This window comes from Sceloporus occidentalis, unplaced genomic scaffold, assembly GCF_023333645.1.
Source record: "Sceloporus occidentalis isolate IW3139 unplaced genomic scaffold, rSceOcc1.0.p SCAF_7, whole genome shotgun sequence".
Taxonomy (NCBI): Eukaryota; Metazoa; Chordata; class Lepidosauria; order Squamata; family Phrynosomatidae; genus Sceloporus; species Sceloporus occidentalis.
The window spans coordinates 25,290,349-25,302,971 of NW_028316987.1; the positions used below are offsets into that span (position 1 = coordinate 25,290,349).

Here is a 12,623-nt window from a genome sequence, read left to right on the forward strand (position 1 = left end):
TCTACTATTTCATCCTTAAATGCAAAGATAAATAATTACTGATGCTTTTTGTCTGCTGGAGAAGAAAATGAGCATTTCTCCACATTTTGTTGTTGCTTGTTGCTATTTGCTATTAAGTCAACTTCAAATCATGGCAACCTTATGAATGAGAGACCTCCAAATCCTCCTATCATCAACAGTCCTGCTTGGATCTTGCAGACTCAAGGCCATGGCTTCCTCAATTGTGTCTATCCAGCTTCCTCTTTACCTACTGCTTTGTACCTTACCAAGCATTATTGTCCTTTCTAGTGAGTCATGTCTTCTTATGATATGGTCAAAGTACAACTAACTCAGTCTAGTCATTTTGGCTTCTTTTTAGCAGTCCACTGTATCCATGGAACTCTTCTCCAGCACCACATGTCAAATGAGATGATTTTCTTCCTATCGACTTTCTTCACTGCCCAGCTTTCACAATCATACATAGAAATGGGGAATATGATAGGGATGTAAATTTTCCTGGGTTTTATCCCCACATGGAAACATTTCCCCCCTGCCCTTTTTCAAACCAGTCTGTTCATACCTGTTTGACTTATTACAAGAAATAACTATTTCCAAGTGCTTAGTCTGACTGGTATAGGAATAAGAGTATTCCTCCTCACAACCTTCACCTTTGGGAAAAACCACTTTGATTTTAGGGCTGGTCCACTCATGACAGTTTACATATGGTCGAAGTATGGCTTCTAGGGAGAGTTCTGGCTTGTTCTGTTCTAGGACCTATTTATTTGTCTTTTTAGCTGCCCATGATATCCTCAGCACTCTTCGCCAGCACCACATCTCAGATGAATTAATTTTCTTCTTATCTGCTTTCTGTCCAGCTGTTACAGCCATACATGGTAATAGGGAATACAATGGCTTGAACGATTCTAACTTTTGTGTTCAGCTGTATACCTTTTCACTTTAGGATTTTGTCTAGTTCTTTCATAGTTGCCTTTCCCATTCCTAATCTTCTTCTGATTTCTTGACTGCAGTCTCTGTTCTGATCAATGTTTGATCCAAGGTGCTGGAAATCTTTAACTATTTCGATTTCCCTGTTATCTAGGTTGAATTTATGAAAACTCTCTGTGATCATTATTTTCGTTTTCTTTATGTTCAGTAGCAAGTCTGCCTTTGCACTTTCTGCTCTGACTTTCTTTAGTGTTTGTTACAAGTCTGTGATGTTTTCTGCTAGTAGTATGGTGTTGTCTGTATATCTTAGGTTGTTGATATTCCTTACTCCTATCTTCACTCTTCCTCCTGTGTCCAAGCTTATTTTTCTTACAATATATTCTGCATATAGGTTGAACAGGTAGTTGATAGGATGCAGCCTTGTCTGACTGCTTTGCCAGTTGGGAACCATTCTAGAAGTAATAGTCCCACTCTATTCTGCTCTGGTCAGGCCCCACCTGGGATACTGTGTCCAATTTTGGGTGCCACAATTTAAAAAGGATGTGGAGAAAATGGAGCGTGTCCAAAGGAGGGTGACTAAAATGGTGAAGGGTCTGGAAGCCATGCCCTATGAAGAACGACTTAGGGATCTGGGGATGTTTAGCTTGGAGAAGAGAAGGTTAAGAGGTGATATGATAGCCCTGTTTAAATATTTGAAGGGATGTCATATTGAGGAGGGAGCAAGCTTGTTTTCTGCTGCTCCGGAGACTAGGACCCGAAACAATGGATGCAAGCTACAGCAAAAGAGATTCCACCTCAACATTAGGAGGAACTTCCTGACAGTAAGGGCTGTTCGACAGTGGAACAAACTCCCTCGGAGTGTAGTGGAATCTCCCTCCTTGGAGGTCTTTAAACAGAGGCTGGATAGCCATCTGTCAGGGATACTTTGATTTGGATTTCCTGTATGGCAGGGGGTTAGACTGGATGGCCCTTGCGGTCTCTTCCAACTCTATGATTCTATGATTCTTTGTACTCTGTTTTTACAGTAGCCCCTTCTCCTAAGAACAGATTCCTCATCAGGACTATCAGATGTAGTGGCACTCCCATTTCTTTAAGAGCATTCCATAGCTTTTTGTTTTCTATGCAATCAAAGACCTTGCTATAATCTATAAAGCACAGGCTAATTTTCTTCAGGAATTCTTTGGCTTGTTCCATTATCCATTGTATACTGATGACTATAATATCACATAGCATATTGCTTCTGCATCTGTTGAAACAAACAGCCCCAAATCTAATGCCACAGACAGGAATTTTCATAATTCAGTAGCTGTTGACTTTCATTGTGCATGGTATACGCATGTTGTGAATGGTGTTCACACACACGCTCAAGTACTGTATGTTGATCAGGACAATTCCAGAAAAATTGATTCAGTTTCCAGATATGAAACAACTCTGGTTTTGTCTTCTCTCCCACTGTCTATGCTTGCTTGTTTTTTTATTTTTGTTACTTCATCTCACAGCATTTTGACAATCTAGATCACATGGTTCCAAAGCATTAATTTAAAGCCCTTCTATAATGGAGGGGATTAAGTTATACTTTCCTGTACAACAGACTCTGTAATTTAAACAAAAGGAAACCTTATAATGGTTATCCTGGCCAGCTATATTTTCAAGCATATTAGGAAGCCAATCTAGATTTGATTCCTTTCCTCTTCCCACCACGTAATTAGCAGAACTTCCACAAATCTCTTTGCAGTCATTGTTTTGTACTAGTCTCTGCAGTGCCACCAAGTTGTTTAAATAATATAAATGCAAAATGCAATTAGGTTTTCTAATTATTATTTTTTTTAAAAAAAAGGAACAGCCAGAGGAAATTTGGAAGTTGCTATCCCATTACATGCTTCTGCTGAGTCAAGGGAAAGGAGGATGTATTTAAGGAAGGGAAAGAACAGACTTACACTATAAGAAGAGGACAAGAATTACAATTTTGCCATGAGCACCCAATATCCAGTTTCTGAAAAGGCTTCTTGTCACTTATCCACAAGATCCTATGCTTTAACTCTACATTTTCCACATAAGTTTATTGTGTCTCTCTAAATCATGATTTAATCATTCAGCCACTGCTATTATTGAAATATTACGAAATTATTGAGACCTTAAAGGTGTGATTCATTGGAGCGTTACAGACCGCCCCTTTGGGGCGGCCTGTAGGTGCACATTTCCTAGCCGGATCGGGGCCTCAGCGGCCAGAGCGGCAGCCGCTGAAGCCCCGATCCACCGCTTTCCGGGCTGCAGGGAAGCGGCAAAAGGCCCCTTCCCTGCAGCCTGGAAAGGGGTGTCCTTGGGGGAGGAGAAAGGGGCTGCTTGGCCCCTTTCTCCTTTGGTCCGCTGGGCGCAGCCATCTGAAGGCTGCGCCCAGCGGACCAAACCAGGAAGGAGCTCCGAAACGGAGCTCCTTCCAGGGTTGCGGAAAGGGCGCCCTAGGCGCCCTGCCACGACCCCAATACGTCACGTATTGATGGCGGCGGCCGTGTGGAACGGCCACCACCATTTTGTGCGCGCACAGCGTGCACTAGGGTTAGGGCGGTGCAGAAGCACTGCCCCGTCTTAAACCCTAGTACGCGCTCCGCGCGTACTTTTTAGCTCGTCTGTAACGGGCCTTTGTCTGCTTAATTGGCACTGCAAGGTTGTAATGGAGAACAGAGTGCTTGATTGTGCCTTGGGGAACTAATGTTAATTCCACCTGATTTGTACCTCTCCTGAAATTGATCCCATAACTGTGACCATATGATATTTGCAATATAGTAGTTCCATAGGATTCATTCAGAATTCACAAAAGTGAAATACCTTTATTGGCCAACTAAAATGCACAAAAGACATCTTGCAAACTTTCAAAGCTCCACTGGCTCCCCCAAAATGGGATTCTCTTCTGCAAAGCTCCACTCTGGTTATTTTACAAAGAGAATAAAATGGCAGCCCATGATTCCAGATCTTAGAGAAAAAAGTGGCAGAAAATCAGTATAGATAGTTCAGTGCTTAAAGTTGTGGACTAGATATAATTAAATTTGGTGGTATAAAATTTTAGGATAAGCCTGTATTGTTGTTTCTTGTGTGCCTCCAAGTTGTTTCTGATTTATGGTGACCCTAAGATGAAACTGTCATAGGCAAGCTTTGTTCAGAGGGGGTTTGCCTTTGTCTTCCTCTGAGGCTGAGAAAGTATGACTTATCCAAGGGTAACTACTGGGTTTCTGTGGCTGAGCTGAGACTGAACCCTGTTCTCGAGCATCCTAGTACAATAGTCAAACCACTACATGATGCTGGCTCACCAAGTATCTGTTAGCTTTCAGTTATGGTCTCTTTTCTCTTATTGGTCAGAAAAACACTGGATGGTGAGGGAAGGTTTCTTTTTCTGATTGCATAATTTGTTAAAACACTGCTGCTTTCATAGTTTTCTTTATCATTGATCAAAGGGGCTAGAAACTTTTAGGAGGAAAAAGAGAGGACCAGAAAATCAAGGGAAAGAGACAGAAATTTTTGTGTGGAGGCATGCCTTCCCAAATTCCCTCTTCCCAAATGGTGTGGAGTTCTTGAGTCCAGCTTAAAGCAGCTCTTTGAAGCACGCACTATTGATGGGCCTTAAACCAACTATAATGTGGTTTCTGTCTTGTGTTACAGAAAGAGGATCAAAGGGGAATCTTGACCTAACAGAACTAATAGGAGTTCCACTTCCACCTTCTGTGTCATTTATCACTGGGTATGGAGGGTTTCCAGCATACAGTTTTGGACCAGAAGCAAACATAGGCCGTTTGACAAGAACTCTAATACCTCAGCAATTCTACAGGGATTTTGCCATCACTGTTACAGTCAAACCAAATAGTGATCGTGGAGGTGTATTATTTGCCATAACTGATGCATTTCAGAAGACAATTTACTTGGGCATCAGACTGTCACCTGTGGATGATAACACCCAGAGAATTATTATGTACTACACTGAACCTGGTTCTCACATATCTCGAGAGGCTGCTTCCTTTAAAGTCCCAGTGATGACCAACAAATGGAATCGCTTTACTATGACCGTAGAAGACAATGACATTGTCTTGTTCATGGACTGTGAGGAATATCACAGGGTCAATTTCCAGAGATCACCCTATGCCTTGCTCTTTGAATCCAGCTCAGGAATATTTGTTGGCAATGCAGGAGCAACAGGACTGGACAAATTCACTGTAAGTATGCCATATGGTAAATTTGTGGATTATTCTGTGGCTGGTCTACCACAACATTTGTAAATGAAATTGGTGGGTTCTGTTGCCCTTAAAAAGAAAACAGAGTGGCTACACAGACAGAATGGAAAAGCTGATAGGGGCAGGCAGCGCTTGTGGCTGCATGTCTTTTAGAGCAAGGAGACAGATGGGCGGAAAGAGTAAAGAGAGCAAAGACTGAGAGGGGGCAGGCAGGCAAGTGCCTAACCATTTACTATGGAGTTGATCACACATGAAATCTGAACTGCAATCCAAAGCAAATCTGAAGGGAAGGGGAAGCAGAGTCAATTTGAATCCAAGGCAATTCACGTGATTAATAATCTCACGTGAAGAGTGGAATTGTGGTCATTCCTGAGGCAAAGCAAAGTGAGTGCAAAATAAATTATCACACCAGTACATACCATGCGGAGTCACCAATTTGAATTAGCACCCTTGTACATGCTCAGTGGGGCTCTGAATGCATCGTGAACCTTTGCACTTCTGGGGTGAATTCCAGTTTCACGTGAATGCTAGCCTCACGTGAATGATTGTTTTATGTTTCTTCTTCCCTTCGATTTTATTCTATTTTTTACTCTATTTACTCTATTTCAACAATTTAGCAATGCCCGCAACTTGCACCATATGTGGTCTTGAGTATATATGCAGCCATATCCCAATGTGTCCTCTCTGTCATTCATTCATCCAAATCTGTCAGCCACATCCAAACATGTCATCAGTCTATCCATCCCTTCATGCAACATTCAAATCTGTCAGCCACATTCAAACGTGTCCTCAGTCTATCCATCCCTTCATGCAACATCCAAATATGTCAGCCACATCCATATGTGTCCTCCGTTCTTGAAGGAGTATGAGAAGCAAATGGAGCAAAATTTAAGCTCTGCATCATGGGAAATTTGCCACCTTGGAGGTTTGGGGGGGGTATACCAGGACTGAAGCAAAATTGCATTCCACACCAGACCAATTCGGATTGAAATCGAAGTGAGCTTGGAAACAATTTTTGTAAATTCACTTGTTACTGAATTCACCTACATCGGGAGTCACTTTGGAGTGACTTTGGATCTGGCTTGGAACTACTCCCCATAGAAAGCAATCATGTGTGATAATCTATCATGTTTTAATGTTTAATGGTTGGACCAGGAGCTACTTTGGATTAGAGCTCGTTTTAATGTGAATTTGCATGGTTGGACCAGGAGTGACTTTGGACTGGAGCTGCAAAACCCGTTGTGTGATATCGTCCCATGTAATGCCCTTGCCTGAGTGGACATAGTCCTTCTGATGATGCATGGGAGCACACCATGCTAGGTGGAAGAAAGCGTATGCATGTTGGTGTTTGAAAGAGGTGCACTGAGAGACTATTGGAGGATGCTGGCTGATGGAGGAGAGATGAGATAGAGAGAGAGAGAGAGAGAGACAGAACGGGCGGCTAATTGTAAGTGTGCCAAAGTCCCTGGATAATGAGCAGCAGAAACACTAGGCTAAGTGGCCCTAAAGGTGTGTTGTGCATTCAGGCTGGAACAGCTGCATGTGGGTAGTGGCGTGGTTTCAGCAGCATGCAAAGGCAGAAGAAGGCAAGTATGGTTGTGAACACAAAACATACCAATGTGAAATTTGAGAAATTGTCACTTAGGAGAGTATTGGATGTATTGTATGCAGGAATCCCAGCAGGAGAGACATGGGATCTAAAAGATGAAAACTGATTTACCCATGTCCCAGCTGTGTAGGCAGCCTGTATCCACTCGGGCAGCCTGTCTGCAACCCAGACTTTTCCTGCAGCTTTTTCAAGAATGGGAAAATTTCATTCTTGAAAAAGTTGTGGGAGAAGTCTGGGTTGCAGAAAGGCTGCCTGAATGGATCCAGCCTGGACACAGGTAAATGCGATAACATCCATTTTCATCTTTTAGATCCTGTGTATCTCCTGCTGGGATTCCTGGGTGCGATAATCTCCTTAGTGAAGGTGATAAGTCAGATTTATAGCTGAAGTGAGTGGGAGTTCCCCATCTTGTGCACACAAGTAGTATTACATACTGTCTACTTTCACGCTTTGTTTAAAGGCATAGAGCCAGTGTGGTGCAGTGGTTTAAACGTTGGACTACGACTCTGGAGACTAGAGTTTGATTCCCAGCTCAGCCATGAAACCCATTGGATGACATTGGACAAGTCCCATGCTCTCAGCCTCAAGGGAAGACAATGGCAAACCACCTCTGAACAAATCTTGCCAAGAAAACTCCCTAAATAGGTTTGCCTTAGGATTGCCATAAACTGGAAGTGACTTGAAGGCACACATTACCACCACCATTAGTGGTTTCCACACACCAATAGCGTAGTTTCCACACACCAATATTGTTTTAATCACTTTCATGGGCATACTTGTTTCACATTAGAAATGAACAAGGATAACCCTCACTTGAATTATAGAATCAACCAGCATAGCAGGAAAATAGCTGCAACAGATCTATCATGGCACATGGGAAACAGAAGACGTTGTCTTCTGATTGACTTTGTCTGCTGGTTGCATATCCATACCGTGTATCCCATTTAAATGAAAACTGTCTAAACACTAGTCATATGATTCCAAATCTTTCAACATTTGTTTCAATGGCTCCAGAAGGGGAAAGATTATACAAATGTATTTTATTAACAGCTATTAACCATAATAGCTAAGCAGAACTCCATTGAGATGTGGGACTGTAGTGGTTAAGACATTGGCTCTGATGATTGCAAGGTCAGCACATTGAGGCCCAAGTGTCGTGTGACCGAGTGAGCTCCTGTCACTAGTCCCAGGTTCTGCAGACCTAGCAGTTCAAAAGCATGTAAAAGTGCAAATAGATAAATAGGTACCACTTTGGTGGGAAGGTAACCATTTCTTTCAGTCATGCTGGCCACATGATTACAGAGTAGTCTTTGACAATGCTGGCTCTTTAGCTTAGCAATGGAGATGATTACTGCCCCCCTACAGTCAGACATGACTTGACAATTGTGTCAGAGGGGAAAGCTTTATCTTTAAAATTCCATAGTCAAAGAAAATATACAGTTGTCCCTCTGTTTGCGCAGACTTCAGATCCACGACCCTCACTTACTCGTGAGGAGCAAATGGAGGGAATTAGAATGGGGCGCCCATCCAAGGCGTGTCCCTGCAGCCACTTGCAGGCATGCGCCCCCATTCAGGCCTATAGGGCTTGAATATCTACGAGTTTCTGTTTTTGTAGGGGAGAGGGTCCGGCATGGATCCCCCGCGAAAATGGCGGGCTGACTGTACCTGTAAAGACCAATTGCAAAAAAGGAATAACATTGTCTTTCCTGAGTGTGTAATCTGATTGGATTTTTTTGCAAAAAGATGTTACAATAAGATGTTGAAAAAGTTTGATTGTAGCTAAAAAAAAAATTCTTATTATAGTTCCTGCATAACCTCAGCTTATTCATTTAATGGAGTGTTAAGTGAAGTGTTTAAAAATGTCCCATACTTCAGTTTTCAGTTGTGGGTGGGTGTTTAATGCTTTTCCACAAAAAACCTCCTTGCATGTTGAAATCTAATATGCTAGACATAAAGGATCAACCCCTAACTTTCTTTGTTTGCTTGATTTAAGGTGCAAGAAAGCACTGAATATATGAGCTCCAACATGCATCCCGAAGTGGTAGAGTGCAGATGCCAGAAGACTGCTCTCATTCTTTGTCCCTTTGTAGTCTGAAGGACTCTTCATGTGTTCTGTGTGGTTTTCCTTCGACAGAATGTCACCTTGAGTTGCTGTTTTTAATCCTTCTAGGGCTCCATTCAGCAGCTGACAATCAAGCCTGATGTAAGGGCTACTGAAGATCAATGTGAAGAAGATGACCCATATGTGAGTGCTCCCACATATGCATTTTTTAAAAAGTAGATGTCAATTGAGTACAAGCAGGAATATTTGCATTTCATTCTTTGTTTTTTTTGCAACTTCCACTGCAAATACTTCTTTAGCTGGAGACCAACATTTTATTTAATGGAAAACAGGTGAGGAGAATGCCAATTTTCATTGCTAAAAAAGCCTGCAGGAAGGTGTGTCATCACTTCTACTTCAGCAACACTGGGCCCAAACAGACAGGCCAAAATAAAGATGCTTCAGGTCACTTTGGAGGTACGCTGTTGAAATGCTGCATGTGTCCTAAGAGGCCGGAAGCTGCGCCAAAGCCATGCTCCAATCCTAAGGACTGGAGGCTTTTGGCCTCTTAAGATGTGTGAGTGTCGTTTAAACGGCATACCTCTAACGTGACCCGAAGCAGCTTTGTTTTGGCCTGTCTGTTTGGGCCCACTATTACAGTGACATTCACAGCTGCCCCCACCCCCAGCTACAGTTCAGAACCAAAGAGATATCAGTTGGTTAATTGCACATCTCCAGTGTCACCTTCAATTTTACTCTCATTGGTTCTACACACAAATAATCATGAGTTTTAGGTCCCTTTGGGGTGGCCTGTAGGCACTCCTTTCCCCGGTGTATTGGGGCCTCAGCTGCCACAACGGCAGCCTCCGAGGCCCCGATCTGCCGCTTTCCAGGTCGCGAGGAAGCGACAAAAGACCGCTTCCCCGTGGCCTGGAAAGGGGTGCCCTTGGGGCTTCAAGCCCCGAGGACACCCAATGGTGGCAGGGAGGAGGAGAAAGGGGCCGCTTGGCCCCTTTCTCTTCTGCGTTGCTGGGTGCAGCCATGTAAAAACTGCGCCCAGCGATGCAAACCTGGAAGGAGCTCCAAAACGGAGCTCTTTCTGGGGCTGCAGAAAGGGCGCTCTATGCGCCCTCACATGGCCTCTCTCTGTCACAACTGCACCACCCCGTTTAGAGGCGACACGGTCGTGACATCGTAATGGCGGCGGCTGTGTGGAACGGCCGCTGCCATTTTGTGTGTGCTCCGCGCATGCTGGAGTTGAGACCGTCCAGAAAAGACGCTCCTTTCTAACCCTAGCACACGCAGAGCACACACTTTTAGGCCCGTCTGTAACGGGCTTTTGTGAGGAACAAAAATGACTTTGCTTTTGCACTTTAGCCCTAAGGGAGCAGATCTTTGATTTCTGCAAATAAGAGGGCATTCTGGGTTGGAACACAAACCCCATTTATGCCCTGTATAGCAAGGTATAACCTACAATCTGTTTCATGGCACACTCTAGCACTTGTTCACCAAAGTTTTGTCTATATGGACATTTCCTGATTCTCCTTTATAGAAAAAGGTTCCTGGTAAAACAAAAACAAGTAAAATTTGTGTTTTAACTTTGTTTTAATATTAATAAGGTTTAACAATTTTTTAACTTTTGTAAATTAATGTTTTTACTACTGTCTTTTTAAATTATTTTATCTTTTTAAGTTATTGTAACCTGCCTTGAATCCCATTGTGGGAGAAAGGTGGGATTTAAATCCTTGAAATAAATAAATAAATAAATAAGAACAATGTGGCATGGGAAATCTGTGCTTTATGAAGCAACAATTTGGCTACTATCAGAAAGAAATAAAGGTTCACCTGAGCAGAGGAGTGGAAAGAAGGCCTAGGGTGCTGGGTTGCTGTGGGTGGTGCAGTGCATATTGTGTGCTCTGTCTAAAGCATCTTTGCTATTTAGTGGAAACTGGACTACTCAGGTGAAGTAGGCATTACTTTCATGTGGCAGCTTGAAACTGGATAATGAGGTCCCCCCCCCTGAAATTTTTTGCATGAGCTGCCCCTTTGTTTGATGCATGGACCACTCTAGTCTCTGTCTGTAGCTTAGTAGCAGAGTATATGCTTTACTCACAGACAGTTCCAAGTTCAGTCTTCATCATCACCAGTTAAAATGATGGCCCCTTCTACCACGGGGACAGTACCACCAGTCAGTAGTCTACGATCAGGATGAGGTACTAGTGTCCTTACAAATACTGCTGAACTACAACTCCTGTCATAGTTTATCACTGGTTATACTGCCTAGTACTAATAAAAATTCATGCCAAATATCTGAAGAGCCACAGGTTCCATACCAGCAAGCGGCCATATAACCAGCACATGGGATATATATGTACTTATGCAGTTTGTTCAGTGGTCAGCATATGCTGAATGTGCATATACAATATGTATTACATTTCTCATGACCTAAGTTCTTAATTATGGCTTGGTTCTTCTAGACTTCAGGAGAGAGCAGCGGACATGACAGTGTGCAGGAACAGGAGGGTGTCCCTGAGACACATGAAGTTATTTGGCCCTCACAAGTCCCAGTAAGTTTCGAACCGTATCCACTTTATCTTTGTGTCTTCCTTCTAATGAGAAAGTGCTATTGCTGTAGTATGCATGCACTGAATTTAATGCACACAGCAAATAAATTTGCTATTTGTATGCACCCATTGAATCTTATCAAGACAGCAAACGAAAGCAAATTGATTTGCTTGTGGCTATATCATAAGTTAATTTTTAACTCCAAATTTTATTTCTTTCGTATCTTCAAGATATGAAGGAGGAGCAGAGTAAGGCAAGAGCTAAATTATGACAGATACAAAACTTTCTCAGCTCAGGAATGCAACCACTATGTTAAAAAGATTAGGTCAAGGCCATGGTAGTCCTAAGCCTTTTCCAGCATCCCCAGGTTGGGAAGAAGTTGGATTCAAGAAAGCTGTAGATGGCTTGCTGTCAGCTCAGCTGGCCCTCTTGGTGAAGTAGGATTAGACACCAAGCCTACTAAAAGCCATGGCCCATGAACTGGTGCTGGTTTGTGAGCCAAGTTTCCAGGAAAGAAAGAATTGTAGCCATTGGGCACAAACATGGTACACATCCCTAGCACATTGGAAAAATAAATATATGCTAGTTTTCTCCCCATCAAGTAACCTGGGAAGCATTCCTCTAAGCCACTTAGTGAGGGCCATAGATCGTTTAAGGTAGGATATAATGACACAGCAATGAAGTGGGGTGGTCCTGTGCTGCATTTGCTGTTTCTGTAGCTGAGGCCCGATACAGATGGGCAAAAAGCACCATCCTGGGGCTGATTTAAGGGCTTGGGATAGCGGAGCGTCCCCACTCTCCCAAGCCCTGCTGTGCTCTCCCGGGTCATTTTGGTGCGCTTGCTTTCAGATAGTGTGCACGCCGACAACATGTGTTGTGTGCCACGTCCAAACAGCGTGGCGCACAACAGACGTCACCGCACCACTCCAAAGCACTAGTGGTGTTTCGCATCTTGTTTTTCTGAGTGCATTGTTGCACATGCGGTTGCCATGGCAACAGTGCGGGGGATTGTCTGTCCAGCCCCTGAGTTCCCCATGTGAGCCTGTCAAAATGTCTGACGCTTGCTGTCTGGGAGAAGGGGAGTCAGAATCCAGAGGGGAATGAGCCCTGCAGCTCTCACAAGGTTATATCTATGGTCACATGATTGTATCAGTAAATCCTAGTTAGAGGCTTGGCAACTATATCTTAAACCAAGGGCCAGAACAGACAGCCTGTAAAAGACACCTTCAGGGTGTCATCAGAGCATGGTATTTATATGCCACAT

General features: G+C 43.2%; 1 protein-coding gene across 1 annotated transcript in view; it reads left to right on the top strand.

The window, feature by feature from the left end:
* Positions 1-4,553: 4,553 nt before the first annotated feature.
* The window catches only part of COL15A1 (collagen type XV alpha 1 chain), a 111,560-nt gene continuing 103,490 nt past the window's right edge, over positions 4,554-12,623 (top strand). Inside the window, exons 1-3 of the mRNA XM_089532277.1 lie at positions 4,554-5,126; positions 8,924-8,998; positions 11,272-11,361. Of these exons, the coding sequence (XP_089388403.1) occupies positions 4,554-5,126; positions 8,924-8,998; positions 11,272-11,361 (738 nt within the window). The remainder of the gene's footprint in view (positions 5,127-8,923; positions 8,999-11,271; positions 11,362-12,623) is intronic.